Source organism: Colias philodice, chromosome 14 (genome assembly GCF_061535455.1).
Source record: "Colias philodice isolate Cphi_HAF_F1 chromosome 14, ilColPhil1 Martin Lab GWU primary, whole genome shotgun sequence".
Taxonomy (NCBI): Eukaryota; Metazoa; Arthropoda; class Insecta; order Lepidoptera; family Pieridae; genus Colias; species Colias philodice.
This window is the reverse complement of record NC_143099.1, coordinates 10,286,055-10,307,702: the sequence shown is the minus strand read 5'-3', so window position 1 is coordinate 10,307,702 and position 21,648 is coordinate 10,286,055. Positions and strand designations below refer to the sequence as shown.

Here is a 21,648-nt window from a genome sequence, read left to right as displayed (position 1 = left end):
TTATGAGGTAAAATTTATGTAGCTGGCAGCCCAATTCTTCACACACACTAGCGTCTTTACAAATTGCCTAACACACACTACAGAAATGAGTTGCCGCACTCACAGAGCTATTGTTTTTAGGTGGGGCGGTATCTAGTCGTAGCGCGCGCGCGGAGACCAATCCTTAATCTAAGGCTCTACTGTTTACAGTAAAATAATTTGACATAGTGGGGTGGGGTTAGAATGAGCATTATCGCTCGTTTGATGTAAATGAACCGTAGGTGCGAGCATTCGTCTTGAATAATTGACGAAATGCGTGCGCAATGCGCATGCACCTGCGTATTACACGTTAACAAATAGACCTAACGTGAGACACACAGTGAGAGTCACTTAAACATTCATGCCCATTTCTAAGGCATATCTGTCTCTGTTTGGCGCGGCTTGTCCCTGTTGCAATAATAATTAATTTGTAAAGCCTATCTGAAGTAGATTCATCACTGATTATATTATTGTTACGATTGATGCGCACGCCGCACAGTCAATTATTAGGTTGATAGCTATTTAATTGACGCTATACTAATGAATGTTAGTATAATATTTTCACAAAATTAAATCTTAGTTATCTTAGGGCCGATTTTTCAATCGCGAGATAAACAGTCTAATAAATACCCATCGAATAGATATTCAATTATTTATCCAACTCATTACGGCTCGCCTATTTTTCAATCGTGATTTATTTGATGAATAACTATCTGACCAAATATTTCCATATTGGCAGCACTGCTCTCGGAGTGGCGAAACAAACATATTAAATTAGTCAAGTTAGAGCGGGATAGAGTCAAATCTTGCAATTTGTCAACAACCGTCATTATGACTCACGTCAGGAGTGCACTTGTCTTCTATGATTGTTGATTGTTGTTTTGATTCGAGTAAAGAGTTTGGTTAAATTTGTGTTTCAATTTATATATTTTACGATGGAAACGACATACTTAAAGGCAGCGTTCGGCAAATTTTCAATGGCATGGTCATCAATACTATCAAAAACACCAATTTCAATTATGATTTTAATTGATAATAATTATATAGAAAGAGGTTTAATTGTTAATAATTCTACGCTCTATGTTATGACATACGAAAATATCTCAAATTTGACGCGTCAGTTGTCAACTCAAACGCCTAACAGTCGAATAGCGCGCTATCTGGCCGTTGGAGCGGCAAATAGATTTATTCCTCAAATAACGTAGTTATTGGATAGATAAGTCCTATTCGTATATTGAAAAATTGAATATTTTGTTAACTGAAGAATAAAGTCTATCTAGCTGTTTATCTGGGCATTGAAAAATCGGCCCTAATAAACATTAAGCATTGACACTAAGCATTTACATGATTCGAACGTGTAGGTATGGTTGTTTTAGATACATCACATAAGTTAGTTAACATAATATTATCTCAACAAACTTTTACGAATTTGTGAAATAAATAAAAAGCAGAAAGTGTATATATAATGTTTTATTAAATATTTAAAATACAATATAAAAGCTAAGAGCGATATTTTCAATTCTTTAGCGGTTCGATAGTTTCTCCTCCCTGGATCTGTCCCCAACCGATTAATCTGAAAAAAAAGAAAATACACATTTTATTATTTTGAACCTTTATAATATATAACACATTATAACTATGTATAAATAACTACCACTAAATTTTGAAACGATAGAAAAATCTAAATAAGTTTTGATCTAACCTGTAATGTATGAAATGCTCCATAAATGCGAAAGTTAGTATGTTTGTTTGTTTGTTAATCCTTCACTTAAAAACTGCAGATCTGATTTTAATGAAATTTGGCACACGCAGTGGTAAACTTGGACAACTAGGATATTTTTACACCTAGGAAAGCTATTATGAACACGCGGGCAAAGCTGTGGGCGATAAGCTAGTAGTGTAATAATTGAAAAATATCTTGTTAATACAAAAATTAGCGATACCATATTATGGGCGATGCCTTTTTTGCGGACCTTACATCCGTGTTTTGTGTGCGTAAATTGACATTGGGCAAAGGGTTTATTATTAAGGGCCAATTTTTCAACGCTTGGATAAAACTTATTCGTCGAATAATGTATAATTAGAAACTTATTCTAATTGCCAGTATTTGACAGTTTACGTGACAGTTTATATTATCGTGTAATACTTTATTGGACGGATAAGTTTTATCCAAGCGTTGAAAAATCGGCCCTAAATCGATTTCGTAAATGGGCATTGGGCGTGCATTAATAAATTAATCGGTTTCTCTATGGTCACATACCTCCAGTGGTTCTCGACCCTACGGGAAAGGGCCACCTTTTCCCCGACTTCAGTACAAACAGGCGAAGTGAGAGCTATTTTGGCCAAATCGGCCTTTGTTGCTAACACTCGTCCGCCCGTACTGAGGGATCCGATGTTTACTAGGAGCGCCTGTAATGTATTAAATCATCATAATTTTTCGATATTTGCTCTATGTCTGGGTGTTAATTATTTATATAAGTATTTATTTAAAAATTATATATGTATGTTTATCAGCCATCTGGTTTCCATAACACAAGCGAAAGCTTATTATGGGATCAGATTGTGTCGTGTGTGAAAATTGTCCTGAAATATTTATTTATTATTTATTTACATGAATTTTGTTCATTATAGCTTTACTGTTAACAGTATAAGCAGAAATTCATGTAATTACTGATTATAAATGCACCTATATCGTGTGCAATTGTTACTTTACTGCATGAAAAACATTTCATTTATTCAGCTTAAATAGTAGAGTTGTAATTAGTTCCAACTAATGTTATTTAAAAATAGGGGGCAAAATTAAAAAAAAAAAAATTGACTGTTTTAAAAAAGCAACCATTTTTTTACGTAAGTATAACATAACATTGCACATTTTAAAAATGTGATCTGTAAAATTTCCAGCATTTTCCCATTTAATCTATGTACAAGTTACTTTTTCAACAAATAAAGCTATATGTTTTCTGGATATATTATAACTGCTTAACATTCGTTAAACAATCTAAAATAATATAATAATAAATAGCATAAAACCCACCTCGTTCTTAGTCAATTTCTGTACTTTAGCGGCCTTCTTATCCCCCTCGGTACGAACTCCGAGCAGTCGCTTGAGCAAATAGTACGACACTTCGAGCTTCACGAAGATTCCCGGTAGAGCTCCCACTGCTCCTAACACCTGATATAGACAATCTTATTAACATTTAAAAATCTATATATACAGGGTGAAAGGTAAGACGTTTGACGAATTTAGACAGGAGCTTCTACTCATGAAACTGAACAACTTTTGTTCTACAACTTTGCTGAATTCGTAGAAAAAAAATTGGACTTTGTAAGGAAACTTCGCTAATCAGCTGACCGATTTCCATACAAAGTCCAATTTTTTTTCTACGAATTCAGCAAAGTTGTAGAACAAAAGTTGTTCAGTATCATGAGTAGAAGAAGCTCCTGTCTAAATTCGTCTGACGTCTTACCTTTCACCTGGTATAAAACTCAAAGGTGACTGACTGATATAGTGATCTATCAACGCACAGCCCAAACCACTGGACGTATCGGGCTGAAATTTGGCATGCAGGTAGATGTTAGGACGTAGGCATCCGCTAAGAAAGGATTTCCTGAACTTGCGGGAACGGGGAAAAACGGGGATGCACGTACAAAGTCGTGGGCGGAAGCTAGTAATAGATAAATCGCTATACTGATTATTTCTATAATATAGATCAATGTTCATAGCTGAAGGTTTTGTTATGTTATTTAATACATACTAGGTTTCCGCCCGCGGCTTCACCCGCGCAGTCAAAGAAAAACCCGCATAGTTCCCGTACCCGTGGGATTTCCGGGATTGCGTCATTTTCCCGGGATAAAAAGTAGCCTATGTCCTTTCTCGGGTATCAAAATATCTCCATACCAAATTTCATGAGAATTGGTTCAGTAGTTTAGGCGTGATTGAGTAACAGACAGACAGACAGAGTTACTTTCGCATTTATAATATTAGTATGGATTATATTGTTATATTATTATCGATATAGATCGGTCGGTACACGTATGTATTGTATCCCACCTGTCCCACGAGCCGGTCGGCGCGGCAGAGCGTGGGCTCGATGCGCGTGCCCACACCGATGAGCCCGCCCGGCGCCGCGAACTGCAGCTCGTTCTGCTCCGCGAACAGCGACACGATGCGCGAGAAGATCGGCCGGCACGTGAGCCGCCCTTCTGAGTCCTTGCTCACCAGCCCGGGACGGACCTGCAGAGATACGAGGTAGATTAGATCAAAGACAAGCTACTTCTGGCAAACACCAGTTAGATTAGATAACTAATTACAAACGACTTCTGAAAAATCACATTTAAAATAATATATCTACTTGCATAACCTGTACATTGACAAAAAAGACACAGTAGATAGACAGATAGATAAATAACTCGTTTATTCATAGAACACAAAAAAATATACATAATACAAACAAAAAACATAAAATCAATTAAAAGAAATGAAACACACAGTATATTAAACAGTACACATTACACATTAATATATTGTTAAACGAGCGATCACGCAGAATAGTAAGTTCAATACGATGCAAACGCAAGTTCACACCTCTATCTCCATGCCGACGGTGAGCACGCCCTGCAGTATGGAGTGTGTGTGTGTACCTCTATCTCCATGCCGACGGTGAGCACGCCCTGCAGTATGGAGTGTGTGTGTGTACCTCTATCTCCATGCCGACGGTGAGCACGCCCTGCAGTATGGAGTGTGTGTGTGTACCTCTATCTCCATGCCGACGGTGAGCACGCCCTGCAGTATGGAGTGTGTGTGTGTACCTCTATCTCCATGCCGACGGTGAGCACGCCCTGCAGTATGGAGTGTGTGTGTGTACCTCTATCTCCATGCCGACGGTGAGCACGCCCTGCAGTATGGAGTGTGTGTGTGTACCTCTATCTCCATGCCGACGGTGAGCACGCCCTGCAGTATGGAGTGTGTGTGTGTACCTCTATCTCCATGCCGACGGTGAGCACGCCCTGCAGTATGGAGTGTGTGTGTGTACCTCTATCTCCATGCCGACGGTGAGCACGCCCTGCAGTATGGAGTGTGTGTGTGTACCTCTATCTCCATGCCGACGGTGAGCACGCCCTGCAGTATGGAGTGTGTGTGTGTACCTCTATCTCCATGCCGACGGTGAGCACGCCCTGCAGTATGGAGTGTGTGTGTGTACCTCTATCTCCATGCCGACGGTGAGCACGCCCTGCAGTATGGAGTGTGTGTGTGTACCTCTATCTCCATGCCGACGGTGAGCACGCCCTGCAGTATGGAGCCGCCGGCCACGCCCCCGCGCAGGTCGTCGACCTCGCAGCCGGGCTTGTTCACGTCGAACGAGCGGATCACGATCATGCGCGGCGGGGACGTGAAGTCGCGTAACGGTACCGGGATCTTCTTCGTTATGTACTCGCACAGCACCTGCGAGCGGATACAAAATCATGACGGTCAAGTGAGATCAGGTCGGGCCAAGTCAATACTTATCTTGTACAATTTTTTTTTATAAATGGCAATAGTTTTAAAGATTGTGCACTGTAGTCACTTTTAAAAGCATGTGAATAAAGGAACAAACATCAGTGAAATATAATTAGTAAGTACACAAAAAATTGCTTGTCTGTAAAGTCGGTTTACTGACGATAGTTGAACGTGACAACGTCCGATTGTGCTTCTTTGACGCTAGTTCCGCGCTCTCGCTTGCACTTCAAGCCTTACATGGAACGCCTCAGAGCGAGGTAACGCCGCATGAGTCATGTTTTTTCTCGCGTGCAGCCGGCTATATCGAATTATAAGACGTTGTCACGTCAAAATTATATCCCACTAGCAATGCCCTGCGGTTTCACCCGCATAGATAGCGATATCGTGACAATGAAAAGTCTACTATAGGTCGGACTATAGGCACAGAATACATAATAGTAGCTAAACGCTACAGAACGGACACTCTCCGCCAAAATTAAACTTACCTAACCCCGCGCGATCGTGATTAAAATGGGCCATATTTTTCTGCAAGGACGATACGCAACGAAGATTGACAACATTAATCAAATTGACTTAAAGTAATTTTATTATTTTGGATTTGTGATTATCGTTTTTCGTAGAAAATGGTTAGATATTGTGCTGTTTACGGATGTATTTCATCAGAAAAACGCGAATTTTTTTTTACGCTAGTCACAAATGTGCCAACCATAAAGCGTTAACACACACATTTGCAGTCTCTACAGTGTGACTGTCAAAACGATAATTTTGTATGGAGTGTCCGGGGTGTGCTATAGGTTTAATTTTTAATCACATGAAAATCTACTTTACCCCGTCCCGCACTACGGCCTGCTCGAACAGTATACCTACTATTTTCTGTAGATTGACACTTTTAAAAATTCGTTATATCGTTTGAATGGAATATCCAATTCTTTTCATTTAAAAAGTATTTTGCTGGTATTGAAACAGTCTATAATAAAACATCATTTAATGGGATAAGGATTAATATATGTGTATGGATAACATGGTTTGATTACTGCCGGCACTTCTATTTACTTTGAAAACGTAAAAAAGTTGTTGTAGTAACATAACTATAGGTCTACCAGAATCTGATGGCATATTTATATTTAAGAAATAAAAGATTTTCATGTGGCAACTTATTTGACAACTATCAAATTGGTTGTCAAATTATTTGTCTTCTTTGCAGTTGATGAATAATTTTTAGGATTTTGTCTAAAAAATCTTCGACAATGTCGAAAAAGCCGCTGCGATCAGAAGCAAGAGGTGTTGTTTATAATGTGTAAAGAAAAATATTCGATGAAGAAGGGTCAAACACACCACAATTTTCAATTTTGAAGATTTTATTGGTAAACTGGACTTACCCGTTTTGATACTTTAAATTAAAAAATATTAAATGTAGGTAACTATTATATTTGTTTGTTGATTATAATATAATTATATGAAAACTTATTACAGGAGTTTCCAATACGGCTATTCGTCAAGTCCAAGCTGTCCAAGTCAATTTTATAATGTGTGTATCTGTTATTACTTACGAAAATAAACATAGTTGTATTTTATTTTATTCTTATTTTATTTTATAAAAAATTATAAGCAGTCTAGTTTTGATCTACATTATCATGACATCGATATTTTCATATGGCATAATGATAATGAATATATACACATATAGGTATGTGTAAATAATAGTATGTATTACCTGTTTAAAAGTAATATGTACCTATATTATACATGTGAGTACAAAATCTTCGAAAAAAAACCTACATAATATTAAGTGGATATCTCATTATTAAGTACAGTAATGTCCACTTATGTAATGTGACTAATTATATTGAGGACAAAATAAAAAATAAACAGTATCAAGATCGTTCAGTCCATTTTCCCTAGGGTTGCACACTCAAAATTTTGATTTCCCTAATTGCCATCAGATTCTGGTTTACCTATACCGAAGATGGACATATGGTATCGCGGACTTTCTTGTAGATATTGATCCATTCTATAATACCGTAGAACATTTTTTTGTTCTATCTTCCATAGATTCCGCAGCGCACGCGATGACAGAACTTTTATTGAGGAATTTTTTACACCTTGGGTTACATTATTGCATTTTTTTCAAAATGCAATATAGCCTATGTTGTTCAGTGAAGATGCAGCTTTCTAATGGTGAAAGAATTTTTGAAATCGGTCCAGTAGTTTATGCGTGAAAACCATACATACATACATACATAATTACAAACTTTTCCTCTTTATAATATTAGTATATAAGTATAGATAACATAATATAAACAATACCTCAATATTATACTTCAGTTGCGCAGAGATGGGTATGATGGGTGCTCCATCAGCCACAGTTCCCTGGACGAACTTAACGATCTGTTCGTGCTGTTCCTTCGCCTGACCCTCCTTGACCAGGTCGATCTTGTTCTGTAGGATGAGGATGTGCTTCAACTTCATGATCTCGATGGCGGCCAAGTGCTCACTTGTTTGGGGTTGTGGGCAGGATTCGTTACCTGGGAAATTTCGCTATTTTAGGTACATCTGATAGTCAATTCTCTGCAGCAAGAGCATCGAAGACGATGTCTATAGCTTTTGGTATAGGTATTATTTTATTATCAAATAAGAAAAGACATGAGCTGAAAAAAAGAAAAAAAAACTTGTAGGATACATGATAGCCTTCTTTTTTTCTGGAAAAGAAGGTAAATGCGGAAGAAATTAAATCTTAAGAGGATAACTCCGATTTTGGCGAAAGTCGAATTTGATAAACATTTCCCTATATTGCAACACAATGTGAACTAATAAAATTCCAATAAAGACCCAATTTACCAGCGATCAACAACAGCGCGGCGTCCATAACAGCGGCTCCGTTCAACATGGTGGCCATGAGAATGTCGTGCCCGGGGCAGTCCACAAAGCTCACGTGTCTAACCAACTGAAAGCGGCCGGTACAAGCGGGCCGTAAGCACGGGAAGTTGTCGTCCTTTGACGAACCGCCCGATATGAAACTCGTCGGTCTCGGACACTTGGGGTTGTCGCATTTGTAGATCTTCGCGTTCGCGTAACCTGCAAATGTTGATGCGTATTGATGTGTGCTTCGTTCGAACGTCTTTGAAACAAATTATATCTAGTTATGGTACTTCTGGACTCTAAAACATCTGTGTGAAGAATAGGGTTGTTTTCGAGAGGACTAGATACATTTGAAGTGTATAAAAAAGTTATCCAAATAAACAAATAATGTAGACTTGTCCAGTTTGTTGGAAATACATATAAAAGATTCTGTCATCTAATTACAATTAACATGGATTTTTTTTTCTTTTCTTGTGATTGTGTTCAGTATACATCATTGATTACTTCTTGTTCTAGTTGTGTGTAAAGGGTCAATAAAAAATAATTTAAAATAGCGCATTTATTTCAAAAAATATTTCCAAAATTATGTACTTTACTGTTGTAAATGTAAAGGTCATCATACTAAACATACATTTAAAAATAACTTATACCTACAACTAATTTTCTAAGGCACTATACAAGCTCTTACAATATAAATTTATTCTTCTTTTTATAACATTCTAAATTTGTTCCTATTCAAATTAAGAACTAAATAAATGCTTATAATTTTTAAGCTATTGCATAGCTTCTATCGCGGGCTTTGAGCGCGGGGACCGAATCCAGAAATTCCGTAACGAAAAAACCTCACGCTCCCCACTCCGACGAGCGCGGAGGTGTGGCTTGAAGGCACGCTATGCAATAGCTTTACCGCGGCAGTCCCCTAGTGCCACACGTATTTTTTTTCTTTCTAACAACTATTCAAAATAGAAATGTAATAAATATTATATTTATGTAGAATATAATATTATATTGTTAGTTTACCTATTACAATTGTGGTTTATTGTATAGTCATATAATTATGTAAATTGTATAATATTTTTAATTTTTATGTATAACATTTTGGTCACTTGAGATACAAAATATGTAACTTGTTTAAACTTATCATAACTTGATAAGTATGTTTAGGATTTATGAGATTCTGTGATTTTTGAAACAATGTTTAAGTTATTCGTTCACATTTATTCAGTTAGTGTATATTTTAAACTTAAGTTGAAAAACAATTCATGGGAAAGATTGAAAGATGAATTCATGGTCAAACAATAAAAATGAAAATTTCCAAAACAATAAAATTCAGAAGAATTAACATAAGGATTTATGTATATACTTATTATAAAGTTTAGAATGTAAACATATTCAATTAATACTGTATAACAGCAATCAAAACCTTTAAAACTATTTCATTTAGAACTCAACCATAATCCAATTTCATGCATTTTATCACTAATATTCTAGTTACATAGAATTAAAACAAATATTTTCTACATTTAGTTGCACCACATTTGCACTCGGTTAAGTTTCGTAACATTGCTCTATTCTGCTGCTGAATTTCAAATCTTGATTTGATAGGAGATACTGCTGAATCAGCGGTATTTGCTTCTGACGGACTCGGAACACTCTGTTCTACATCAACATTACCATTTTCGAGTTTTTGAGGAGTATTAGTGATATCTTCTTCACTTTCAGACGACTTTTGTAAGTAATCAAAACAAATTTCTTCGCCAGCTTCGATATCTCGTGTCGCGAATAGAGCTAACATTGGAAGGTTTGGATCAAGGCAATCTGCCCATACAGCCCACACACCTAAATTTGGATCACATGAGTGATTTATAAAATGTGACACATTTCCTAGGTTGCATGCATCAACAACATATGGATTTTCCACGGAATTGAAGTCTAAATCAAACAGATATGTCAACCCATTTGCGTCATATTCTCTCCCTCTTTTTTCAGCTTCTTCAAATGTTATCACTTCACCAATATATTGGCAGAGAAATTGGCCCTGTCTGATTTTTTGTTCCGTTCTGACACCCCAGCCACAACCATTGGCAGTTCTAAATATTGTAAGCTTAAAAGTCCTGCCTCTTTGTACAACTCGATTATTGCAGTCCGTGGAACATTTACATGCTTTGTTACATTCATAGACTGGGGTTCCAGATGCTACTCGTAGTCTCTTATTATGTGTGTATGCAAAGAAACCAGCTTGCATTCCACAACATGTATTTGAGCGACAGTTACATGCTGTACACTCACAACCAATAGGAGGATCATTAGGTATTATAACACCTGCACCAGGAATTGATTCATTGATATAAGTAAAATTTTCAGGAGGGCCAGCCAGATCAACTTCATTTTCCACACATAATTTCTTGCATTTATCTACTTGATTGAGATATTCCTCCCATTGCTTTAGTGCCATAAGCTGGCGACATCTCTTCCTTGTCATTGTGTATAATTGTAAAGTATCTCTTGTCTCCTGAACTAAATCTGTAACATGACTTTCTTCCGATATGGTCAAGGTGATCATAATGAGATACTTCAATATAAGTTTTTCCTTCAATTCAAAATGGGAGAAATATTCAAATTCATCTATTCTTGTGATGAGATTTTCTTCTGAAAGCAAATTGTCAAATGACAATTCATTTTCCAATTTTTCAAATTGTTCACAATACAATTCCTCTTTTTCTAATAAAAACTTTCTCAAAATCTCAGGGCAATTATCAAGATTCTCTATGGGTTCCCATGTATTTGCACTATCTGGCCATCCTTTCCATTTAATGTAGAAATATTCCAGTCCATTCAGAAATTTAAAGTCTAGGATGCTTTCTATGATGAATTCTTCTGGATCTTGTATCCCTTTCTTACGCTTTTTAGCTGGAGGCTTTTCTGGGGTAAGATCTGGCTCGGGAGGTAAAATTCTTTTATTTGCTCTTCTTATCCTTTCATGAAACATATGTTCATCCCTTTCATCAGCTCTTGCACGAAACATTCTTATAACTGAGTCAGACAGGCGCTCTGCAACATACCATGTGTTTTGATTAACATCATTTATTCATATTTCATTGTTTATATAAATTTAAGTAGAAGGAAATATAAGATAGGCAATTATTCATTCACATGGTATATTGCAAAGAACTTGAATTAAGTAAGAATTTTTATGTAGATACATTTACTTTGGTAAACTTAAATACATGTTTGTTTTTAAAGTTTATGATTATATTGGTATCCATCATCTTAATACAATAAAAATGTAATAACAAATATATATAACACAACAAATATGTATAAGAAATAATAATTTAAAGTGGGTGCATATAAGAAAACATTTTGTGTTTTTTTAATTGCATGACAACCATTAAAAATATCATATTTTTAATAATTAAGTAACTAAAATACTCACCCAGTTTAATAGTAATATTTCTCTCCAGTTCATTTTTAAATCTGACAGTTTGTACTCCCGAAATAGCTTTCACTACAGTTGATTTTCCATGAGCTACATGTCCAATAGTTCCAATATTGATAGTTGCTTGTCTCGATATAACTTCTGGCGATAAAGCCGATAGCTTTGTGACATCCTAAAAACAGCACACGTTAACGAAAACTTTCAAAACTGATGCAATATCTTGTTTTACATATGACACATAGATGTTAATCTAAAGTTATTATTTAGAGGAAAATAATGCAACATATTGCTATTTTGAGTTAATAAATTAGTAAGTACGCACCAATTTAGACAAATCTTGCTGATGCAAGTTTGACTGAGCACGGCCTTCACTCGAAGCCATTTTCCTTAAATTTTCTTAGTATTATAGGAAAATTTTGTGTAACAAAGAAACGCTACAATTATATGTAGTATTTGAAAAGCTACACATTAAACTATAACCCTTAACCTATTAAAATATATAGCGTGGCTATAATAAATTTTAGTTGAGATGCGGCAGGTACGGCGGGTATGTCTGATGTCATTAATGTCACCTGTCGAATTGACAGCAATGAGCAAAAATAAAGAAAACAAATATCATTCAATTTTATACTGTAGCATCATTCAATTATACCTTTCAAAACTAAAAAGAAATATAATTACATTGCATCAAGTTATTTAATTTCTTGTTTTTATTATTAAAATTGTAATGTTATTATTATACTGATAATATTTTTTTAACCAGAAACAATTTTTACATTTCTGTCATATTCGACATAAATTTGACATTTGGCTTTGGCAAATTGGCATGGTATTTATTGCTGGAGCCGAACCTATTGAGGGTGATATAATTTCTAGTTTGTTCGTACAATACAAATATCACCATGTCCGTGATGAAGGCTAATATGCTGGTAAACATTTTAATGCTTAGATATGTTTATGTTCAAAATTTATTTATTAGTAACACATTACGTAATCTTATCAGGTGCGATCCCTCAGCACGTCCTCGGCTGCATCTCAGATGGTCAAAGCTCCTATTCAAATCTTTGGCTTAGAAGGCAGATACGCCGCAGCTTTATATTCAGCAGCTTCTAAGACCAAAGCTTTGGATGCAGTCGAAAAAGAGTTGTCTTACTTCCAAAAATCAATGAAATCTGACCCTATACTCAAGGAATTCATTTTGAACCCTGTTCTGAAGAGAAGTATTAAGGCTGATGCATTGAAACATGTTGCCACAAAGGTATGTTAAACAATATTTCCATGATTATTCTTATGTTTTTTATATAATGAAGCTTCTATGTTGTCGGACAATTATCAGATAATTGGATTTCATCTTAACAGTGGAAATATTTTACATTCAGCCTTATTTAACATTTTGTTTAAAATAAATTAACAAAATTTAAATAAGTTGCTACTGTTCTAGTGTGAATAAGTACCTTTATATGAACAAATAATTTGAAAAACTGTATGTGTATGTTGTTTCTTTTCTTGTGTAATATTTGTATATTATATTTTATACATACTTAGTATGTAAAGAATTGGCCAGTTATGAAACAATCCTAACAAGATATTTTCTAATCAAATTGAAATATCAATATTTTGTTATATAAGCCAAGAACTTGACTGCAAAAGCTTCCAGATTTCAAATATGTATTATAAAAAATGCTGTATCTGCAAAACGGAATATTTATAAGCAGTTTTCAATTTACTTAAATATCAACAGACAAACATGTGTGCTACAACCAGCAACCTTTTGGGTTTATTGGCTGATAACGGACGTCTTAACAAGCTGGAAAACATCATCAATGCTTTCAAAGTAATCATGGCCGCCCACCGTGGTGAAGTTACCTGCACTGTTATAACTGCCAAGCCTCTGGATGCCACTCAGAAACAAAACCTGGAAGCTGCTCTTAAGGTAAGAATCTAAGTCTAAACAATATACTCAATAACATTTTTAACAATGTTTTAGAAGTCATCTTGAATTGTAATTTTATATGTTGTGTGGTTTTATGAAACCACAGTAAAAGTGAAACTTAGGCACAAAATTATCGTATTTGTACGATAATTATCGTACGGTTCGACCGTCACGCGACATGCGCTACACAGACCAAAAAGTTTGAGACGATGTAATAAAAGTTTCACTTTAATATTTTTCTTTTTCCAGAAATTCCTCAAGGGAAATGAGTCTCTGCACCTCACAGCTTCTGTAGACCCCTCTTTGATGGGAGGCATGATTGTGTCCATCGGTGACAAGTATGTGGACATGAGTGTTGCCAGTAAAGTGAAGAAATACACAGAACTCATCAGCGCCTCAGCTTAAATCATAGACAAGATTAAGGATACAGTGTAGAAATAATTTATGGTTCCAATCCAATGTTTACTGAATAATAAATCAGTGAAGATTACTTGTGTGTGTTATTTTGAATGTATATATTGCAGACATCTTTATCACTCTATAAATTCAACAGGCTTTTTATTAAATGTCTGATTATGCCAAAAAAGTTGTAAATGGTGTTTTGCATACATTGTTACAAATTACATACAAAAATAAGTAAAATATTGTTTCCTAAATTCAATTGTTATTCAATTGCAATTTCCCAATAGTCAGTTTAATTTTGCTCCTTTTCATAATTTTGCTACATTTTAAAAACCAACAGGGATAATTGATTCTCCATATAAATTATCTTACATGAGAATGTAAAATACATTTATGTACATAATACATGAATATTTTTCACAAAAATTACTAATATATGTACTTCTAGCCATATAATATTTTTGCCCCAAAAAACACATTACACTTATCTACATTTATGTCAAATCATTTTGATTTTCATTTTTAAAAAATTTTCACAAACTAAAATATATTCTACTGAGGGTTAAAATGAAAACAAAAGCATAATTTTTCTAACTTATATTAATACATAAAAGCTTTTAAACAAACAAAATTGTGCTTTCTGCACGTACAACAGAAATATAACTCTTACATTAAGTAACTTATTATAATTTGTAAGATCAACAAATGACTTGAGATCAGTGAATTGAGATCATCTTTTTAACTTAATAATTTTCGAATTAATCTATCCTTCTGTTGGAGCTGCTTCTCCTTTGAGCAAGGCATTTTCTGCTTCTAATTCTGCAATCCTAGCTCGTGCAGCCTCTAACTCATCATCTCCCCCCTCTGTACCTAGATGCTTACGGACGTATTCTAAAGCATCCTCTGGTTTATCAGGTTCTTCGTAGAGACTAACTAGAACTTTGGTCAACGCATCCATAACACCAGCTCGTTCTAAATATCGACGAAATTCTTCCCTTTTTGAATCAATAGGCTAAAAAGCAATAAATAAATAACCTAATGATGTTATTTTATTTTGAAAATAGCTATTAATTATTAAAAACATCGAGTAAACAATAACCGTAGGAAGACATTTGAAAGTAAAACAGGTTACCTTGTATGAGGACATTTTAAATATTTGCTATTGTTAGTGTAATGATTGAAAATACTAGAGTAAATTCAATTGATTTAGGTTTTGGTTAAATTTAACAAAATTCGCAACCAAAAACCAAAGTACCTACACAAAAAACGCCTCTGTCAATTTTGGATAAATTGATTGTCAATTGTCATTCGATTGAATTTGTTTTTTTTTTTTCTGTATGGCAATTACAATATACAAATAATTTATGGCTCAAAATCTCAAAACAATAAAAAAAAGTGTATAGTCCGAGTCTTGGTCAGAGTGAAAGTTTAGCATTGACCAACAAAAGATAATGTCTGTAACATAGGTACGTAGACAGAGAATAACTCAATAACATACAACAAGCGTATGATGAGCTCTTCGTTGATTATCTATGGTTGTTGTGATGTTGTCTATACTCTGTCCGAGACTCTGTCAGTTTCAGTTACATTGTCTATGGTATAGTTCGTGCGGTTTTGTTCAGAGTAATATATTTACTCATTATTTAAACTAATTTATATCCTAAAAGAAACTAAAAATAAAAGAAAAATGGCTTTACATATTCCTAAAGCTCCGGGTGTACCCCAAATGTTAAAGGAAGGTGCTCGCGTAAGTTTCTCAATTATAACCAAAATCCATGTACTACTGTCATGTGCGGCAGACCATATGACTACATTTTGTTAATTCTTTGTCGAAATTGAATAAGAAATCTAAATCAAATAGCTTTTTCTCATTTAAACCGTTAAAATGCACATGAATAACTTGTTTAAAAGTATCATTTTTCAATACTTTTTAATAAATCAACTTCTAACCACGACGACTTCGGTGTTGTTTATTTTACTCATAAAATGACTAATAAATATCTAGATGCATTAAATGCATCCCCGGGTAACTTACCGCGTAATTTACTTGTCGTTTTCTTTTGTGTCTGATCTAGTTTGCGTTAATTAGTTTGACAATTTTCATGTATAATTCGTACTTTTCAGATGTTCTCTGGTTTAGAGGAAGCAGTATACCGCAACATAAATGCATGCAAACAATTTGCACAAAGTGTGCGGTCTGCTTATGGTCCCAATGGTATGAACAAGATGATCATCAACCACATTGAAAAGCAGTTTGTCACAAGTGATGCAGGCACAATCATTCGGGAGTTAGATGTTGAACACCCAGCAGCTAAATTGATGGTTTTAGCCAGTCAAATGCAAGACTCAGAAGTTGGTGACGGCACAAACTTTGTTATTGTTATATCTGGTGCGTTATTGGAGCAAGCTGAAGAATTATTGCGTTTGGGAGTCACCACAAGTGAAATAGCCGAGGGCTATGAAAAAGCTCTCGATAAATGCCTAGAAATACTGCCTGAACTTGTGAACCATGAAATCAAAGATTGCAAGAACTATGATGAGGTTGTCAAAGGCATCAAGCCCTCTATAATGGCCAAGCAGTATGGCAATGAAGATTTTATAGCTAATTTAGTAGCTAAGGCTTGTATTGCAATCCTACCAGAAAAAACAACATTCAATGTTGACAATGTTAGGATTTGCAAGGTAATTTTGTATAAATACACTGTTTTTTTGAAGTGAAAACTTCTTTAGTGGCGTTGGGTATAAAATCTTAAACTCGCGTCAGGACACGTGACCTGATCGAAAAAGCGTAAGACGGATGGATATCAAACATGCTGAACGTGAAATAATCAAGTTTTCACTTCTGCCGGCACTCCTGGAGTGCAACCCTCCTCTTTTTTTATTTCTTTAAGGTCTTTCTTTAAGGTCGACATGTCTTTATTCATTTATATAATATAATTTATAGATCCTTGGAGCTGGTCTCCTCCAATCAGAAGTACTATCTGGTATGGTGTTCAAACGTGAGGTGGAAGGAGAAATCAGCAACGCTACCAAAGCCAAAGTAGCTGTATACTCCTGTCCAGTGGACATCACACAAACTGAGACCAAGGGAACAGTTCTCATCAAATCGGCAGATGAACTCCTTAACTTTAGTAAAGGCGAGGAATCTCTTCTTGAGAAACAGATTAAAGATATTGCGGATACTGGAGTTAAGGTTATTGTGGCTGGCGCTAAGTTTGGTGACATGGCGTTGCATTTCTTGAACAAATACGGAGTAATGGCTGTCCGTCTTAACTCAAAGTTTGATTTACGTCGCCTTGCCAGGACTGTTAATGCCACAGTAAGTATAACATATGGTATTCAGAATGAAATTCCTAATTAATTTTTAGCAATAATTTGTTATTCTCTTTGAGTCTTATAAAGTCAGTACCTTCTTTTGTATTATATTAGACAGTTTAGAATTTAGAACTTGTGATTGTGTCATATTTAAAATGTGTTGTTATTTCAATCACTAATTATTATACGTCAATGAAATTTACTATTTTCTGTTTAGTTGCATATAAACACTCTATAATTAGTCTTAATATACTACATATGGATGTTTGTTACTCTTTCACATAAAAACTACTGAACCAATTACAATGAAATTTAGCACACGTATAGAGGGTAACTTGGATTAACACATAGGATAGGTTTTATCCCGGAAATCCCACGGGAACGGGAACTATGCGGGTTCTCCTTTGAAAACGCGGGCGAAGCCGCGGGCGGAAATCTAGTTGACCATAAACTAAACTATAAATTCACTTATTTCCAGGTACTGCCCCGCCTCACAACCCCCACTGCTGAAGAACTCGGCTACTGTGACGAAGTTAGAGTGGACGAAGTCGGTGACACTAGAGTGGTTGTGTTCTCTATGGAAAGCTCCGAGTCTCGAATTGCGACGGTTGTTATTAGAGGCTCCACAGATAACTATATGGATGATATCGAGAGAGCCATTGACGATGGTGTCAACACATTCAAGGGCATTGCTCGGGATGGCAGGTAAGGAGAATAAATTAAATTAGATAACTTTATTCTGTAAATTATTATGATTGGTATCATATCATTTTTGATTGAAGTTACAATAAAAAGACGTGTGTCACTCGGGGACTGCCGCGGTAAACCTATTGCATGCTATGCCTTCAAGCCACACCTCCGCGCGCGTCGGAGTGGGGAGCGTGAGGTTATTCGTTACGGAATTTCTGGATTCGGTCCCCGCGCTCAAGGCCCACGATAGAAGCTATGCAATAGCTTAAAAATAGTTCCTATATATTTTTATATGATTATATTTTTCTAAATTGAATGGAGAGTCCTAACTTTCTGTGATACCTATTCATATTATTACTGTGTTGTCCACATGAAAATATGTACTATAAAAGAAGGAGTTAGCAATTTGAAATGTTTATATTACAGTAATCCATACTAATATTATAAATGCGAAAGTAACTCTGTCTGTCTGTCTGTTACTCAACCACGCCTGAACTACTGAACCAATTTGCATGAAATTTGGTATAAAGATATTTTGATACCCGAGAAAGGACATAGGATAGGTTTTATCCCGGAAATCCTACGGGAACGGGTTTTTCTCTGAAAACGCGGGCGAAGCCGCGGGCGGAAAGCTAGTTATTTATTAAATATTATATTTATCGTCGCCTAGTACCTTAATTGGGCTTATTGTGGGAATAGGTCGATTTGTGTAATAATGTCCTATATTATTTATTTATTTATTTAAAAAAAAGAATTTAATAAATGTTAAATTTCAGATTCCTACCCGGCGCCGGAGCTACAGAAATAGAACTGGCACAAAGACTCCTCCAATACGCGGACACTTTGCCTGGTTTAGAACAATATGCAGTGCGGAAGTTTGCAGTAGCACTCGAGAGTGTGCCCAGAGCTCTCGCTGATAACTCGGGAGCGAACGCTACTGACGTTGTCAATAATATCTACAAGGCACACAGGGTAAGGAATATTTAGGAATATTTATTATTTACTAGCTTTCCGCCCGCGGCTTCGTCCGCGTTTTCAAAGGAAAACCCGCATAGTTCCCGTTCCCGTGGGATTTCCGGGATAAAACCTATCCTATGTGTTATTCTGATGTATAAGCTATATTGTGGTAAAGTTTCATTCAAATCCATTCAGTAGTTTTTACGTGAAAGAGTAACAAACATCCATACATCCATACAAACTTTCGCCTTTATAATATTAGTAGGATTCAGCACATATTTATTTCCATATTATGACAATTCATATAAATTATATTTTTAATGAAATGTCACAGTTCGTATCCTAAGTATTATTTCGCTTATTTAATAAAAAAAAATCATCACTCTAGAGTCTCTAGATTGAGTAATTTCAGATAAACACTACTGCATTAAGACCACAAATTCTTTATTAAAAACTTAAATTTTTCTTACAGGATAACCAAAAGAATGTCGGCTTCGACATCGACACAGAAAGCAATGGAGTGTGTGACGCAACTGAGAAGGGTGTTCTCGATCTATACGTATTGAAATACTGGGGCCTTAAATACGCAGTTGGTGCAGCGACCACCATTCTTAAAGTTGACCAAATTATCATGGCTAAGAGGGCCGGAGGTCCAAAACCAAAAGCACCCGCAGGAAGCGACGACGAATCATAATTCACTAAATTACCCCTTTTCATCAATGCATTTGAATTATTTAAGTTAATACATATTGGTCACATTTTATTTTAACAGATAATACATAATTCGTATTCTTAGCTTGAAGAAGTATTTTGTTTAATGCTATTTTAGCTTGTAAACTAACTTTAATTAATAAAATTACTAAAAGTATGATTGTTTTAATTATTTTGAAAAACAATAGAATTTACTTTCAAGGCTATTAATTATAGTTTTACTAGCTGCGCTTCACGGTTTCACCCGCGTGGCTCCCCCCCTGTTGGTTACGATATAAATTATAGCCTATAGCCTTCCTCGATAAATGGGTTATGTACTTTTTAAATCGGACCCTTGATCTTGAGATTATCGCGTTCAAACAAACAAAGTCTTCAGCTTTATAATATTAGTATAGATATCATAATTTTGGAATAATATCGATTAATCTATACTATAATATTATAATATTAGGTTTCACCGAGTTATATCATAAGTATGTACTTACTTGTATGAAAAACAATCTGAAAAACTACCTTGCATTGCCGGCCGCGGCCGTTACGAGCAAAATTGCCCCATATATGTAATAATACCAAGGAATGCCAGCGACAGCATAATATTTTTTACACATTTTAGCATGATACGATAATTACAAATTTTCTCGCGCTTCAAGTATTCGTAACCTTTAGTAACCTTCTCCTTTTAAAGACGGATATGTATAAGTCTTCGACCTATGCGAATACATTTTGTTATAAAAGTGGGTAGGTATAGTACGATTCAAACTTAATGGCGGCTCGGAACATCGTACGATCCGATGCGCAGAAAACAATTTTAGGTATTAGCGGGACGATAAGGGACCTGTGTACACCAACACCCGCACCTGCACCTAACTATAGACTATAATATACTTATTACAGAGACACGTAACTTCCGAACCGCCATTAGGTTTGAATCGAACTTTACCTAGGTAACTATAACGGCTGTGCCGCCGTCCGCGTCCGCGTCGCGGTCGGTGTACATTGCTCAATAGAACTACGGTTTTGCATATGCTGATTACGTTAAAAATACTAATAAATTTCTAAACGCAAAACACCCTGTATATAAAAAGATTCAAACGTGCATAAAACCTAGTGATTAGTTCCAATTTTGTTTCTTTTACGGCCTTAGCATACTGAACCTACATATTCAGGGCCGTCTTAGACTATGCCGGGGCCCTTGGGCACACAAGAATTGGGGGCCCTTTGAAACATAAAGAAATCAAACTAGGTATACAAACTTTTTCCCACAATTATATATGTTTTTGCCCTAAATTGAAACTTAAAGAAGTAATAAGAAACGAGAAAATTTCTATGTAAAATTTTTGCTCCATTTTTTTTTATACATTTTACAAAAAAGTTACTTCTGACCAATCTTATATTATATTATGGTCTTTTGAGGAAACTTTTTTTCCTTATTTTTTTTATATAATTCATTTGAAACGCTGCTGCTGTAATGGCGCTCCAAAGTTGACTTAAATTAAATTTAATTAAGAAATATTTTAAGAATAACTTTTTCAAATTACCTTTCTCTTTTTCAAATTTATCTTTTTAATTAGCATCTGGATTTTTTCTTTCGTAGCCGTTTCATATTGATCAAAATTATTGCGTGCGGTATTACATAATTTATTCAAGGCCTAGGCAAATGGCAAAAGTCAAAACGCTTGTCATCTATTCGTATAGAAATGGTCCGGTGTGAACAGAGTTCACTAAATTCTAGGACCTTTAAAACTACAAAATTTCATATCCAGCAGAAAATTAGTAAAATTGTTCAAAAGATTACTAAAAATAAAATACAATCCGGTACGTGAATTA

General features: G+C 35.4%; 4 protein-coding genes across 5 annotated transcripts; 2 read left to right on the top strand and 2 right to left on the bottom strand.

Moving 5' to 3' along the window:
• Positions 1 to 1,472: 1,472 nt before the first annotated feature.
• LOC149483023 (eukaryotic translation initiation factor 2 subunit 3-like) lies at positions 1,473 to 12,380 on the bottom strand. Of its 2 annotated transcripts, XM_089703155.1 has the most exons (9): positions 12,136 to 12,379; positions 11,811 to 11,985; positions 8,354 to 8,590; positions 7,823 to 8,040; positions 5,276 to 5,461; positions 4,070 to 4,252; positions 3,053 to 3,190; positions 2,279 to 2,427; positions 1,473 to 1,591 (listed from the first exon to the last, which is right to left on the bottom strand). In XM_089703155.1, the coding sequence occupies exons 1-9, from the start codon at positions 12,193 to 12,195 to the stop codon at positions 1,534 to 1,536; spliced, it is 1,404 nt and encodes a 467-aa protein (XP_089559281.1). In that variant the 5' UTR covers positions 12,196 to 12,379; the 3' UTR covers positions 1,473 to 1,533. The 2 variants fall into 2 exon arrangements, with proteins under 2 accessions (XP_089559281.1, XP_089559280.1); XM_089703154.1 differs by lacking the exons at positions 1,473 to 1,591; positions 2,279 to 2,427; positions 3,053 to 3,190; ... (2 more) ...; positions 7,823 to 8,040; positions 8,354 to 8,590 and adding an exon at positions 8,907 to 11,425 and having other exon boundaries at positions 12,136 to 12,380.
• A 202-nt stretch (positions 12,381 to 12,582) lies between these two features.
• Positions 12,583 to 14,236, top strand: ATPsynO (ATP synthase subunit O, mitochondrial). Its single transcript, XM_089703123.1, has 4 exons — positions 12,583 to 12,742; positions 12,817 to 13,071; positions 13,555 to 13,746; positions 13,996 to 14,236. Exons 1-4 carry the CDS (start codon positions 12,716 to 12,718, stop codon positions 14,149 to 14,151), a joined length of 630 nt encoding a protein of 209 aa, XP_089559249.1. The 5' UTR covers positions 12,583 to 12,715; the 3' UTR covers positions 14,152 to 14,236.
• A 494-nt stretch (positions 14,237 to 14,730) lies between these two features.
• On the bottom strand, positions 14,731 to 15,442 carry LOC149483021 (c-Myc-binding protein). Its single transcript, XM_089703394.1, has 2 exons — positions 15,281 to 15,442; positions 14,731 to 15,160 (listed from the first exon to the last, which is right to left on the bottom strand). Exons 1-2 carry the CDS (start codon positions 15,293 to 15,295, stop codon positions 14,912 to 14,914), a joined length of 264 nt encoding a protein of 87 aa, XP_089559520.1. The 5' UTR covers positions 15,296 to 15,442; the 3' UTR covers positions 14,731 to 14,911.
• A 283-nt stretch (positions 15,443 to 15,725) lies between these two features.
• On the top strand, positions 15,726 to 19,978 carry CCT8 (chaperonin containing TCP1 subunit 8). Its single transcript, XM_089703164.1, has 6 exons — positions 15,726 to 15,895; positions 16,273 to 16,830; positions 17,093 to 17,467; positions 17,942 to 18,168; positions 18,930 to 19,125; positions 19,583 to 19,978. The coding sequence occupies exons 1-6, from the start codon at positions 15,836 to 15,838 to the stop codon at positions 19,802 to 19,804; spliced, it is 1,638 nt and encodes a 545-aa protein (XP_089559290.1). The 5' UTR covers positions 15,726 to 15,835; the 3' UTR covers positions 19,805 to 19,978.
• Positions 19,979 to 21,648: the final 1,670 nt, after the last annotated feature.